This window comes from Erinaceus europaeus, chromosome 5, assembly GCF_950295315.1.
Source record: "Erinaceus europaeus chromosome 5, mEriEur2.1, whole genome shotgun sequence".
Taxonomy (NCBI): domain Eukaryota; kingdom Metazoa; phylum Chordata; class Mammalia; order Eulipotyphla; family Erinaceidae; genus Erinaceus; species Erinaceus europaeus.
In genome coordinates, this window is record NC_080166.1 from 120,310,817 (window position 1) to 120,326,476 (window position 15,660).

The 15,660-nt window shown below is 41.5% G+C and overlaps 1 protein-coding gene across 2 annotated transcripts in view; it reads left to right on the forward strand.

The window, feature by feature from the left end:
* Window positions 1-15,660, forward strand: part of FLT3 (fms related receptor tyrosine kinase 3) — a 114,806-nt gene that overhangs the window by 74,324 nt on the left and 24,822 nt on the right. For both annotated transcript variants that reach the window (XM_007522389.3, XM_060191689.1), the window contains 7 exons: window positions 504-631; window positions 2,608-2,747; window positions 2,846-2,999; window positions 4,143-4,311; window positions 13,611-13,714; window positions 14,692-14,800; window positions 15,235-15,413. In XM_007522389.3, the coding sequence (XP_007522451.1) occupies window positions 504-631; window positions 2,608-2,747; window positions 2,846-2,999; window positions 4,143-4,311; window positions 13,611-13,714; window positions 14,692-14,800; window positions 15,235-15,413 (983 nt within the window). The remainder of the gene's footprint in view (window positions 1-503; window positions 632-2,607; window positions 2,748-2,845; window positions 3,000-4,142; window positions 4,312-13,610; window positions 13,715-14,691; window positions 14,801-15,234; window positions 15,414-15,660) is intronic.

Sequence of the window (15,660 nt, forward strand, 5' to 3'; positions counted from 1 at the left end):
TTTCGTACTTGTACTGATGCACCTCTTTCCCCTCTGTGTAAGTTTGACTGAAACCCTGAATTTGGGTTTTTACTTTTTTTAATGTTTTTTTTTAAATTTATTTTCCCTTTTGTTGCCTTTGTTGTTTTATTGTTGTAGTAGTTATTGTTGTTGATGATGTTGTCGTTGTTGGATAGGACAGAGAGAAATGGAGGGGGGGGAAGACAGAGAGGGAGAGAGAAAGACAGACACTGCAGACCTGCTTCACCACTTGCGAAGTGACTCCCCTGCAGGTGGGGAGCTGGGGGCTTGAACCCGGATCCTTATGCAGGTCCTTGTGCTTCATGCCACGTGTGCTTAACCCACTGCACTACCACCTGACCCCCGTTTGCTTACTTTTTGACCAGTTCTTTTCTTTGCACTCAGAAGCAGACTCTAAAGCTATTGATTTTGCTCATCATCTGAGTATTCAGTTGTAATTTTAAATCATGATTCATCAAAATATATTTATTTTCTAATTGCAGCTGTAAAGGGGAAAACCCAGTTGTTGTCACAAAGGAGCAAAAGGTGTTTCGTGAATTGTTTGAAACAGACATAAGGTGCTGTGCAAGAAATGAGCTGGGCAGGGAATGTACCAAGCTGTTCACAATAGGTAAGACCATAATACTGTGTCCTCCCATTCTCAGTGATTGTTCTTTTGAAATGTGGAACAAACCATGACTGCTTACCTAATTCAGAAGCAATTCTTTAAATACTACAGTACAGCATCTATTGACATTTATGTTAATACTATACTAGGTACTGCAGGCAAGATTGAGGAAATTTAAAGTATACAGGAGGTGTGCACTGGTTATATGCCAGGTCTATACCATTTATATAAGGAACTTGAGCATCCATGGGTTTTGGTGGACTCATGGGTACCAGTCCCTCGTGGGTACTGAGGGGTGACTATAGTTCCTTTACACCATTTTAGGTGTGATATTATGGGTTCTAGAAATTGCTATTTCTCATTAAAGAGCAGTTAATCTAAGAATAGGTCCTTTCACTAAAGTGATTGGTGACTTCTGCAGTGACATTAAACCCTTGAAGTTAAATGGCAGCCCACTGCCTGGTGTCACAAAGTCACACTCTCTCACGTCAGTTTTTGCATGAGAGGAATTTTGCTTTATCACCTTGGAGACCACTGTCAGAGGCTGAGTTGTGTTGACTCCAGTCACCCTCCCTCTCTCCAAGAGGGGTCAGCCTTTTATACTGGTGAGAATGGAGGTGGAAGAAGCCAAAAGCTAGATTTGGGGACTATTAAGGAGGGTCAGAACCCTCCAGATTGTCCCACCTTTACGACCCGAGCTCTTCAAACTTTCTCCTAGAACAAGTCCATAATTGTTTTTTGTTTATTAATTAATTCATTCATTTTTAATTTAATAGGACAGAGAGAAATTGGGAGGGGCAAGGGAGAAAGAAAGGAATGAAGGAAGAAAGAAAAGAGACACTTGCAGCACTGCTTTACTGCTCATGAAGCTTCCCCTGGCAGGTGGGGAGCAGGGGCTTGAACTTGCACATGGTCCTTGTACATGGTGAGGTGTGCACTCAACCAGGTGTTCCACTGCCAGGCCCCTCATAATTGGTTTAATTATCCTTTTTTTAAAATTTTATTTATTCCCTTTTGTTGCCCTTGTTGTTTTATTGTTGTAGTTATTATTGATGTCGTTGTTGGATAGGACAGAGAGAAATGGAGAGAGGAGGGGAAGACAGAGAGGGGGAGAGAAAGACAGATACCTGCAGACCTGCTTCACCGCCTGTGAAGCGACTCCCCTGCAGGTGGGGAGCCGGGGGCTCGAACCGGGATCCTGACGCCGGTCCTTGAGCTTAGCGCCACCTGCGCTTAACCTGCTGTGCTACAGCCCGACTCCCCTAATTATCCTTTTTTTAATTTATTTTTTAGTTTTTTTAAAAAAAGATTTTATTTATTTATAAGAAAGATAGGAGAGAAAAGGAACCAGACATCACTCTGGTTCATGTGCTGCAGGGGCTTGAACTCAGGAGCTCATGTTTGAGAGTCCAATGCCTTACCCGTTGCACCATCTCCTGGAACACTTCAATTATTCCTTATTGGGTGGCCGGGTGGTGGCACACCTGGTCGAGTGCATGTGTTACAATGAGAAGGACCCAGGTTGCAGCCCCTGGTCCCCATCTGCAGGGAGAAAGCTTCATGAGTGGTGAAGCAGTGTTGCAGGAATCTCTCTCTCTCTCTCTATTCCCTCTTCCTCTCAATTTCTGTCTGTCTCTATCCAATAAATGAACAAAATTTTTAAAAAGTAATTATTATTCTTTATTGTTCTGACAAGACCATCAGAAAGGGGATGGAGATTTGTGTACATAAAGCTCCCCCCCTTTATTTATTTATTTATTTTTACAGATTCAGCTTTATTCTATTCACTGCTGGAGTTAAATTCACCCTAATTTAGTAATCTCTGGTCTTCCTACTCCCCACTCCCTAAGGCTTAATCAGACTACTAAACCCAGTCTTTTGGGGGCCCAGTTTCACTTAAAAAAAGAATGTTAGGAGTTTTATTTTGTGATGGGAGTGGAGGATCAGTTTCCTTACTCTAGATGGTTTCTCTCTTCCAGATCTCAATAAAAGTCCTCAAACCACACTGCCACAGCTATTTCTTAAAGTAGGGGAGCCCTTATGGATAAGGTGCAAAGCTGTTTATGTCAACTATCGCTTCGGCCTCAGCTGGGAGCTGGAGAACAAAGTCCTGCAGGAGGTAAGCTGTGCGTTTGTGTTCTAAAAATGTGGGGAACAGTGAACTTAATAGTCCAGGTTGAAGTCATTAAATGCAAACTCTGTTTTATCAAAATCTAGGGCAGCTACTTTGAGATGAGTACCTATTCCACAAACAGAACTATGATACGGATTCTGTTTGCTTTTGTATCATCAGTGGGAAGAAATGACACCGGATATTACACTTGTTCCTCTTCAGAACACCCCAGTAAATCAGCTTTGGTCACCATCCTAGGTAATGCAGACTGCCTGTGCACTCATTGTTTTCAGTTTTAGTTATTTTTGTGTGAGATGTAAGGCAGACACTACAAATCCCAACTTCAGTGTAGTGTTCATAAGGAAAAGTTGAGGAAGCAGCTGAAACAGAATAGTTTTACAAATACAAGCTGCCCACTGCCCTCCTTCCCAGCTAATCACTGTCCAGCTGAAAACCACTCCTTGGACTCACTGATTTTAATGTAATCATCTGTTAGTTGAGATCTCTCTTTGAGTAGAATAAATCCCCAATACCCTTGGGGCCTCAGGACCTGGCAAAGAGCCTGGAACACACTAGTCATTTAATCAGTGCTTATCCTCAACATAGAAAGAGCAGTGGGCATTATCTGGGAGACCTGGATAAGGTCTCAGATGCACGGAAGTTGAGGTTGGCTCTGTGGGATTTGAAAATTACCCCACATCAGTCAGCTCAGTGGGGTGGGAACTGTCAACCTGGAAAACCAGAAAACACCAGAAGGCAACAAAGAGATTTTCTTTTTTTTTTTTTTTGATTGATTGATTTATTGGGTTGTCAAAATTGTCATCACATATTTTTCTATGATTTTGTATGCAAAAACATATCATGACTTTTCTGACAGCTCAATATTTATAGAGATAGGCAGAAAGGAATAGACTGACCATAGCATCCAAACTTCATTCCATGCAGTGGGGGCCAGGCTCAAACCTGGGTCGTATGCATGGCAATGCAGTGCGCTATTCAAGTGAGCTGTTTTGCCAGGCCTAAGTGATTCCCTTCTTAAATTCATAGGGAAGTGTTCCAGAAGGAGACTTTGTGAATATCGCTGGCCAGATTGGCCTTTCGAGTCCTAAGGTCATTTCATGTGGAGTGTGTTGCTGAGATATTCTGACAAGGAGCAAGGGTTTCCAAACTGGCAGGTGGGAAGGGAGTTGAGTGTGTACAGAGTAGGCTTCTTACCATTACTGGTAAAAATCTGTTGGTTTGTTGATTCATTCCTCTGGAAGAGAGTGGAGCTGGCATGACCACTATATGTCATATGGCTCCACAACTGAGTTTTTAGATGGCTGAGCAAATGTTTATTTTATCTTCTCACTCTCATTATCTCAGTGATCACTGCCTCTTTTTTTTTTTTTTCCCTCACAGAAAAGGGATTTATAAATGCATCCAAATCAAGTGAAAATTATGAGATTGACCAGTATGAAGAGTTCTGCTTTTCTGTCAGGTTTCAAGCATACCCACAAATCAGATGTTCATGGACCTTCTCTCGAAAATCTTTTCCTTGTGAGCAATGGGACCTCGATGATGGGTACAGGTGAGACAACCAAGCCCTGCATAGCTCTTCTTGCTGCCCTAGGAAGAGCCGTTTCCACTGTCAGCTTCTGTGTTACTGGGTTAACAATGGAGACAGAGGACAAGCGGCAGACGTGGGGATAATGCCACTTTGATCGACAGCTTAGGTCGTGTCACACATAGCATGGAAACCAGACTCATAGTAGTCTGTGGTAGCTTCTGAGTCACCAGCTAGTCACTTCCTCCTGGAGAGTTCCCTGCTGTAGGACATAGAGTTTCATTCAGCACAATTGAGGAAGTAGACCCCTGAAAAACAGGAGAGCATTACTGTAAGGTGCATCAAGTAAAATAATAATAAATGCATAAATAGCTCAGTAATATTGCTAGTGGAAAAGTCCATTCTACCAGGGACTTGTCCAGCTAGACTCAAGACTTTTTTTTTTTTGTGAAAGAAAATCTCCATTCAGTGTTTTCACTGAAGCTTGGTGCCAGCACTGTGAATCTATCACTCCCAGCAGCTGTTTTTCACTTTTTATTTTATTTTATTTTTTAGTTTGATAGGACAGAGAGAAATGAAAGGTGGGGGAGGGAGACAAGAGCCATTAGCCAGAGCGGAGCAGTGCTCTGGTGACTCTCTCTGTCTCTCATTAAAAATGATTAAATAATACAACATTAAAAAAAAAACTGAAGCAGAGAGGAGGAGAGAAAGACAAACACATGCAGACCTGCGTTACAACTAATGAAGCATCCCTTTGCAAAAGGGCCTGAGCCTGGGTCCTCCTGCATGGTAATGCGTGTGCTTAAGAGGGTGTGCCATCACCTGGCCCCCTCTGCATTCTCCCTTCAGAGAACAAAAGCAGCACTATTTCTCATAGCTTCATCTCATAATGGCGTCTGTATAAGGTGGGCTCAGGTTAAATTATGAAAGCCTGAGGGAAACTTGTCTCTCAGGAAGGTATATGGTCCACAATAAGTCATCTTTTTCCAACCTGTGCTCCATACCCTAACTTCTTGGAATCTATTGGACAAATGTTAGAAATGTAGATTCCAGGCTGCCATTCCAGACATGCTGAACCAAGGTTGGAGTGAAGTGCCCAAATTCTGCACTTTTAATGAGACTCTCCAGTGATTCCTATTACAGGTATACATTTGTGCTGTACAAGACAGCAAGTCCCAGCAACATGTGACTATTAAGAACTTGAAATGTGCTGGTATTTGTTGGTGGAACTATAAAATACATGCTAGGAAACTTAAAGACTATAAAAACATGAAAAATGAGCTCAATTGTAATTTTTTTATTGAATATATGTTTAAATGATAGTATTATAGACATATTCAGTAAAGTGGAATTTTATTTACTTTACTTTTTTTTGGTGACTTGAAAAATTACAAAATAACAGGGGTACAATTTCATACTGTTCCCACCACCAGAGTTCTGTGTCCCCATTCCCTCCATTAGAAGCAGCGATTCTTTCAAGGTTTATATACATGGCTTGACTATTATTTCTGTAACTATCTATATCTATCCCTCTCTCTATATCTCCGATTTTCCTATGATCCTGCTTTCTTTTTCGTTTTAAGTAATGGCTACACATACTAACACTTCTGGATGTATTTTCTACTTTCCTCTTCTCTGTCTGGGTCCTGATGGAATTGAGTTGCAGTGCCTTTAGTCATCCTCCCTAACATTCCTCCCCTTCTGGGAGTCATTGTTTCCTTTTTTATTTTTATTTATTTCTCCCTTTTATTTTATTGGGTAGGACAGAGAAATTGAGAGGAGAGGGAGAGATCGAGAGGAATAGAGAAAGATAGATACCTGCAGACCTGCTTCACTGTTCATGAAGTGTTCACCCCTGCAGGTGGGGATCTGGGGCTTGAGCCTGGGTCCTTGTGCATGATACTAAGTGTACTTAACCAGATATGTCACCTCCCAGCCTGCTTAGTTTTTATTTAATTAAATTTCTTTCTTTCTTTATTTCATATGATGGAGAGAAATTGAGAAGGGAAGAAGGATGTGGGGAAGAGAGACTTCTGCAGCACTGCTTCACCACTCCTGAAGCTTCTCCTCTTCAGGTGCAGACCAGGGGCTTGAACCAGGTCCCTGCACATTGTATTGTGTGTGCTCAACCAACTGCAGCACCGCCTGGTTCAGTAATATATTTTATGGTTTTTAATGGGACTGAGTAGGTTTTTTAAAATTGTTTTACATTATTAGGTGGTTAATGAATTTCCCATCTCCCTGTGATAGGTGTCTGATTAACTGAAAATTTTAAATTGAGTATGTGACTTGTATTATGTTCCCATTGACTAGCACTAGTCTAAATAGTTAGAGTTTAGTTCCTTTTTCATCTTAATAGTTCTCAGTGTTTGTTTCATGATTGATGTGCATAACCCCAAAGTAATTTGTAACTGACTGTTGATTGTGTTTTTAAAAAGAATTGCAGTGTGGGGTTTGCATGGAACCATCTACCCTCTTTTGTTCAAGTCTATTAATACTTATTTTTTAAAAGACTTACTATGAGAAAAAAGAGAATTTGAATGGAGAATGGAGAGATAGATAGATAGATAGATAGAGAGAGAGAGATAGAGAGATAGATGGAATTCATATGAATGTGAGCTCCACTCTGCTCTGGCATAAGGTGCCAAGGATTGACTTGCAGCTTCTGGGGCCTCAAGTATGCAAGTTATTACTCTACCAGGCTAGGCTATCTTCCCAACCCTCTCTTCATATTTGAAGCATTCATTTTTTAGATAATTAAGAGTATAGCTTTTATGCTGAAAGTTGACTCCCTACCACAGGGCTGCACAGCAGTAGCACTGTTGTACTCCTGGCCCATTATTTCTTGACACTTCCAAGTGCTTTAATGTCACCAACTCTCTGTTAAGAGAAGGCGTAGCATATTACATTTTAATATAAGTTCTTTTCAGCTTTTTTTTTTATTGTGAAAAGCTTCAAATTACTAGTAAACTGAAGTAACAGGGGCCATCATTTGTCTACTACCTAGATTCTGCAGTTTAATTGAATTGTTTTGTTTGTGAAGTTAGCCTTCTAAGCACAGTTCAGGGGAAAGTTTCATAAGCAAAGTGACCTGAGTTTTTTTATATGTAACTGAAAGACTCATGTAATAACACTACTTTAGAAAAGGCTTTAGTGTGGTCATGGAGTGTGTGCCAGAAGCCTTTCAGCTTCCCCACCTTCAGAGCTTCATTTCTCCAATTTACTTCCTCAAAATATCACACTGGAGTTGATTGGGGCTTGTCTTTATGGGTTTACATTGCACTGGGATGAAACTTCCCAGCACTCCTGACATCCTGGTCTTAAGAAAAGGTTCTGAAGTATTTCATCTGTTAATTTTTAAAAACTCTTTACTATCTTTATTTATTGTATAGAGACAGCCAGAAATCAAGAAGAAAGGTGGTGATATAGAGAGACACCTAAAACACTGCTTCACCACTTACAAAGCTTTCCCCCTGCAAGTGGGGACTGGGAGTTCAAACCTAGGTCCTTGTGCATTGTAACATGTGCACTCAACCAGGTGCACCACCATCCGGCCCCTCACCTGTTAATTTTGTTTGCACAATTTCCTATTTCTCTAGGCTTAATTATAAACACACTGATGCCAGAGATAGAACTTAAGACCTCATGCTTTCAAGTTCAAAGCTCTAATCACTGAGCCACCTTTCTGGCCACTTTAGACCTTTTCTATGTCACCACCATGATAGAAACAAAAATACAGATCTTTGTTTAACACACAGGGCATTCACTGTGCCATTTCTAACCTGATTTTCATTTAAAATATATTATGACTGGAGGCCAGTTGGTAGCACACCGGATTGAGCGCACATAGTACGAAGTGCAAGGACCTGCAAAACGACAGGCTTAAGGATCCCGGTTCGAGCCCCTTGCTCCCTATCTGCAGGGGGGTTGCTTTGCTAGCGGTGAGCAGGTCTGTAGGTGTCTTTCTCTCCCCCTCTTGTCTTTCTCTCCTTTCTCAATTACTGTCTGTCCTATCCAACAACAACAGCAACAACAACAATGGGTAAAAAAAGATGGCCGCCAGGAGCAGCAAATTCATAGTGCAGGCACTGAGCCCCAGCAATAAGCCTGGAGGCAAAAAAAAAAAAATATATATATATATATATATATATATATTTATGGAGAGAGAGAAAGCATTTTATGTTAGTGAGTGTACTTATATTTTCATTTTAATGGCTGCAAAGCATATCACTTTTTAGAAAATTTGATTTTAACTAGCTCCTACTGATGGGCATTGACTTTATATAGTTTGTTTTCCTCATCACCTTTCTTTTTCTCTTACTGTGTTTTCTTACTTGTGTGCCCCAGAGTTAAGCTTCTGCATTTGTTTTTTATTCAAAATGATTAACAGGCTTGATATGTCTCATGGGAACAGTAGTCCGACAGATACATTGTGTTTACTATGTGTTAGACACTATCCTAAGATCTTTAAACAAAGTTGTTTAATAAAAATTGCCAAATTCTGTCCCCCCCCCCCACACCCCATGAAGTAAACATTATAACTGTAGTCATGTGACAGATGTGAAAACAGATTCAGAGAGGCTGTGGCTTTCAGGCTTGTATCCCTAGTCTGCCGCTACCACCAACTCATTTCAAAAGAATGAAGCTTTCAAGCCCATTGTATAAGAAAAAATACAAGATGTGCCTTGGCTACTTAAAAATGAAAGGGGCTCCTGGGCTGACAAAATAGCTCACCTGATAGCATACCTCCTTTGCCATCCATTTGCATGACTCAGGTCTGAGCCTGTCCCCCTCCACCCCTCTACAATGGAGGACACTTTGATGCTCTGGTCTTTTTTACTCTCTGTCTCTTCTATCTGAAAAATTTACTCCAGAACAACATTAAAGCCTCAGAGACCACACACAAAAAAAAGTGTGCCGACTTACAAGATATGCTGAGTTTTGCTATTGTGTTTTCAGTGGTTATAGTTGCCCAGGCTTGTCAGTTTCACTGAAATAAAAATTAAAATGAGCACGGTACTATGTAAAATAGTAGAAACTCACTCATTAGCCCCCACTCTCCCACCCCTTCCTATCGTTATTAAATCAGGGACAGAAACGTGAGCAGATCCAGTTTAACTCCAGTCAGGCCACAGTCGCCCAGCCCCAAACTGTAATTGGAAGAGAAGAATTTGGGGCTGATGGTCAGGTGTTTTCTGACATCTCTCATCTTAACTCAGAGGCTTTCCAGTTTCAGAAACTGTTAGATTCCTCAGTCCAGGCTTTATCAGTCTCTGCATTCTGATGGGATTTTGATAATCCATCGTGCTTTACATAAAGCTCTCTTTATAGTAAAATGCCTCTCTGCACCACAGAAAAGAGTCTGCCTTCTCAAGCGCTCTCCTCTAGGGGCTAGCTGGAAAAGAGAAAAGTCACATGCACGTTCATGTATTTTTATGGCACTGTGGTACTTTACCCCCTTTTAATCTATTTCTATGTTTTATTTTATTTTACTACTACTATTATGTTTTTTCCAGAGCACTTCTCAGCTTTGGTTGATGGTGGTGCCTCAGGCATGAAAGTCTTTTTGCATAACTATATGCTATCTCCCCCAGCCCAAATATTATTCCACTGATTATCTGGTTTTGTTTGTTTGACCAGAGCACTGCTCAGCTTCGGTTTATGTACATTATTGAACCTGGGAACTCAGCATCTGAGGCAGGAAGTTGTTTGTGTAACCACTATGCTGTCCCCCAGCCCAGGGCTCCCTTTTTTCACAGTTTTAATGAGGATACATCATCTTGGTCACTAGGGCATTATTTCACTGTAAACTCAGATTTCCTGATCGCTTGTCTCATGCTACTCAGTCATTTTTAGGAAAACCCTGGGGAACTAAATTGGAAGCTTTGATTCTTCCAGTCACCTAATTGTTAGTCCCCTTGGGATCCCCAGAGAAGGTTCAGCCATGCAATTGTTGCTGTTTCCAGGGTTAACTGTCATAAACAGGGAGAGCTTGGATGCTTGCTTTTGAGTTCAGGCTGTCTACACGGCCAGTTTCCTACCTGAAAGATTACGAGCATTGGTGGGGCCGTCTGTCCAGGGAAGTCTGGTTGGCATCATGGTAGCATCTGGAACCTGGTGGCTGAAAAGAGAGTTAACATATAAAGTCAAACAAGTTGTTGTCTAACCATGAACCTAAAGGCTGGAATAGTGAAAATAACTGATAATCTCTTTTTAAAAATGAAATTGGTGTTTTTGGCTAGCCATGCCGCTTTCTATTCGACCTTCTCTTCTTGTTCAAAGAGATTGGCAAGAATCAGATTTTTTTTCTTTTAGAATCCCACTAACATCTCTCTTTCTCTCTCTTTGGGCCACTTACACTCTGCCTTTCTAATGTCTGGAAATGGCATGTAGCTGTATTTACTGGTCTCCCTCAGGTTACAGTTTGGCCTTTCCCCCAGTCCTTCTAGCACTTCCACCTCACCAGCCATTTTCATTCTGTTATCCAGAAGTAGGTCAGGATGAGAAATTCAGCTTTCTCACTTCTTCAGCCTTCTTGTTAACAAGGCAAATGGCAAAACAAAACAACTTGTTAGGTGCTCAGCCTTTAGCTGCATGAAGCTTTACCTCACCACTGTCCATGGTCTGCAGGTGCTGGTGTCAGGTAAGAAGCGCTCAGGAGCCGCTGTGGCTCTTGCTTGAGTATGGGTTGGAAGCTTGGACCTGGGTGTCAGTTTTCCTGCGCCTTCCACATCCAGCTCAGCTGCTCCTATTTCTTTGTTCTAGTGCCTCGTGGCTTTGCCCTTCCCTCTTCTTTCTCATTTTCCCTGCCTTAGACAAGCTCTGAATTCTCACATCTGAACTTTTACTTGTCTCGTTGGACTTCCCACATTAGATCATCCCTTCTTTTTCACTCATCCACACCTCCCCCCAACCAAGTGTAAATTCTGTGAGGACAGCAACCTAATTTTTCTTCCTCACTGTTATGTCTGTGATTCCTCCCCCAAATCAGCTCTACCATAGACAACAGAATGAATGAAAGAATGCCTTGTCTTACTACTCAACTACCTCTAGGCTTGCTTGCTGTTGCCACGGTCCAAAATAACAGTGAATGAAAGCTCTCTCTCTTGTTCAGAATCCACAGCATGATCTTCCTATTTATTTATGTATTTACTTATTTATCTTTGCAATGCTTGGGCCTCACACATCTATCATTCCACTGCTCCCAAGATGAAAGATTTCATTCTTTTTATATCAGATAAAAGTAGAGCAAAGAGGGAGTTGGGCGGTAGCACAGCAGGTTAAGTTCAGGTGGCGCAAAGTGCAAGGACCTGCGTAAGTATCCTGGTTCGAGCCCCCAGCTCCCCATCTGCAGGGGGGTCGCTTCACAAGTGGTGAAGCAGGTCTGCGGATGTTTATTTTTCACTCTCCTCTCAGTCTTCCCCTCCTCTCTCCATTTCTCTCTGTCCTATCCAACAACAATGACATCAATAATAACTACAACAATCAAACAACAAGGGCAACAAAAAGGGAATAAATAAATAAATATTTTTTAAAAATAGAGAAAAGGAGAGACATCAACCACAGGACTACTGTACTATTTGTGGAGTTTCCACTGATGCTGTGGTACTCCCCTGTAGTGTCTGATCCAAACCCAGGGCTTTGTACTTGGTAAGTCATGTGCCTAACTGGGGGAGCTGTCTCAGTCCCAGATTCTTCCTGATTTTACCATCAGGGCTTAAAAAAAAAATCAATCTTGTTTTCTAGGTTCCCTGAGCAGCTGGCCCTCACTACTTAAGTCAGGCGGCTTCCCCACTCCTCTCCATTGTGTCTCCAGGAGTTCTGGCTTGTGTCTTAAGTCGGTACTTGCTTCATCCCTGGCAGCCTTCACACTGACACCAACTCATTCATGAATCTCTAGCTTGTCTTATTTCTGTGAAGCCCTCTGAACTTTTCTCATCGACAGTGGTCTCTTCCTTCTTTATTCTCCTATTGACCTTCAATTTATATCTTTAAATTCTATGCTTTTCTAAGTTCTGTCTATCCACTTGGATTACAACATCTTTGGAGACATGAGTCATACTTTCTAGGAGTTTGCACATCGTATATAACTCCTAGCTTAAGGATAGCTTCTACTCCAGGTCCTCTTGCTTATATTTCTATCCTGTTCCTCTCTTTTCTTCCAAAGATTTGTTTTATTTAGTTAGTTCATTATGAGAGGTGTGTGTGAGAGAGATCATATTCAGTGCTAGGAATCAAACTCGGGACTCCATGTTGGAGTTTTCAAAGCTTTATCTCCTGTGCCACTTTACCATGTGGTGCCCAGTCCTCATTTTTTGTTTTTGTTTTTGTTTTTTATTCTTAGTAGCCTGTGTAGACCTATGTGACCTAATGGCTTTGTGTCTTTGAATAGACCTTAAGTTTCCGTCTTCTTTTTTTTTTTTTTTTTTTTTTTTTTTTTACCAGAGCACTATTCAGCAATGTATGGGGAATTGAACCTGGAACTCTGTAGCCTCAGGCAGGAGAGTCTGTTTGCATAACCATTATGCTATCTACCCTCCACCCTATTCTTCTGTTTTAAGGGGATTCCCCCCAATTTCCTTATTGTATATCCAAAGTTTCCCTCTATTTCTTCAATGCACGAAGGCATATTCAACCCCCTTGCTCAACTTCTGCACTATTCAAATCCATATTACAATAGCCAACATCCCAGATGCTTGGTAGGCATGGTGGGATCCCCAAAGCCAAGTTTGTTAGGTGTGATAAGTAGTTAGTGGACACCCCACTAGGTTCTAGAATCAGCTGAGACTACCCAAATGTTTCTGTATAAGCTCAGTGAGTTTGAGCTCTCATCACTGTTGACTGTTGAGTAAATCAAGGGTTGATCATAAGCCCTGCCTTGGATTAACATCAGAGAGTCATCATCTCAAGAAACTGGGTAGCTATGGACTCCTCCACGACGGAGGTTATTTCACATTCTTGGGAAGCTGGACTCATCTGGACTCTAGAACTCTAGAGACCACTAGGGATAGGCACCTTCTGTCTCTTTAAAGAGCCCTATCTGGGATCAGTGCTTACAGTCTTCAGTGTGCCCGGGCTTTTGTCTGCTTTGGAGTAGGGCCTGAGATTGTGCATTCCTAATAACCATCTAGATAAAATAATGCTAACCTGGCCTTTTTGTGGACCACACTTTGAATAGCAAAGGCCTAGTATTTAGGCAACTCCTTGTCCACTGGATTTAAGGAAGTGACTGTGTAGAGCAAGACTCCTCCCCATACACCATCATTCACTTCAGCCTCTTCTGTGCCAATCTTGCTAATCATCCTGAATTCTTTTTCAAACAGCATATCTAAGTTTTGCAACCATAAGCACCAGCCAGGAGAATATATATTCCATGCAGAAAATGATGATGCCCAGTTCACAAAAATATTCACCTTGAATATAAGAAGTAAGTAAAATTGTGAAGAAATTCATCTCCTTTATAATTTATTAACTGTCACCATGAAGAGCTAAGTAGTCACTTAGAAGAAATACTGCCTATCATAATCTTTTTGTATACTAAAGTGTTTTGGATTTTTTATTGTATCCTCTCTCATATATATATATATATATTTTTTTTTGTCATTTATTCTTTGACATTAAGTGACTTATTTGATGACTTCTCTGAATATGTTTTAGTGGTGTAGCTTTTTTTCCTTTTTTTTACTACAGTACCTTGAAGATCAGAAATTATATTTTCTGCCATTTGTTTGGTATGATAATTATTGCTACTCTGGTCTATAAAAATATAAGAGTACGTTTTGGGAGTTGGGCAGTAGCACAGCGGGTTAAGCGCAGGTGGTACAAAGCACAAGGACCGGCGTAAGGATCCCAGTTCGATCCCCCGGCTCCCCACCTGCAGGGGAGTCGCTTCACAAGCGGTGAAGCAGGTCTGCAGGTGTCTGTCTTTCTCTCCCCCCTCTGTCTCCCCTCCTCTCTCAATTTTTCTCTCTGTCCTGTCCAATAACTACAACAATAAAAAAATTTTAAAAAGAAATTAAAAAAAAATATATATATATATGAGTACATTTCACTGGACTTTCTACAGACACTTCTCCCAAAGCTAAACATCATTTTGATGTGTATACCTCAGGTAGAGCTCTATACCTTACCTCTCTCCAGGAGGATAATCATAGCCATGGGGAAGTGGTGCTCCACAGACAGGGACAACAGATGGTGGGGGGGGGGGGGAAATGGACCTACAAAGGTGACAGAACAGGGGAGAGGCAGGGAGTAACCAGAGTCTTTGAATCATCCTACATGAGACATCCTCCCAAAAGCACCAACTGCCTGCAGTAAATGGGCAGTGTAGACAAAGCCAACTAGGAAATTATTTCTGGAAAGTACCTTCCTGCATACAGTTGTCTTACATGTTGTTCTCCACAGGGAAACCTCAGGTGCTAGCTGAGGCATCTGCAAGTCAGGCATCTTGCTCCTCTGATGGTTACCCTTTACCATCTTGGACCTGGAAGAAATGTTCAGACAAGTCTCCCAAGTAAGCAGGACATGGGCATTAAAATTTTGATAGATTCTTTCTATAAGAAGGAGGATAGAAGATATATTTTTGCATCCTGGGAGGTGATGTAATGGATGAACTTACAAAGGATGGCATCTCATATGCCAGAGTGATGCTGTCACTGTCTCTCTCTCTCCCTCCTTTTCATAAATAACTATTTTAAAAAAATATATTTATTTTGTTTATTTCAAATGAGATAGAGAGGGATTTATATGAAAGAGAGAAAGACTAACTTACCACTCTGGTACACATAATCTAGGGACCTCAATCTTGTGAGACCTGCACTGTCCTAGCTGAGCTATCCCTCCCAGTCCACAATAAATAAATCTTTCTGTAATCTGGCTTACAGAAAGCCTGAATTTCAACCTCCCAACAGCCCTCCTATGTCCTTTTTCTGTCTCCTTTCTTTTCAGTTGTACTGAAGAGATCACCGAAGGAGTCTGGAGTACAAACACGAATAGGAAAGTGTTTGGACGGTGGGTCTCTAGTAGTACTCTGAACATCAGTGAGGCAGTGAAAGGGTTCCTGGTGAAGTGCTGTGCCTATAATTCCCTGGGCACATCCTGTGAAACCATCCTCTTAAACTCTCCAGGTATGTACTCATTGCCATAGCAACATGCCACCTTCAGGAAACATCCTGGCCTACCACCCCTCCCCCATTGGCATTTATTTGGGGAATTTGATGAGAGCCTAAGTTCAGACTATGTCATGAAAGACTTTTTGAGTCAGACAGGAATCCCCACTGGACACATGCTGTTTTCTAGCTCAGGAGTGCAGTGACTTTGCCTTGAGACTGACTCCTGAGTCAGTGACAGAGTCAGCGCCATACATGCCCAGTT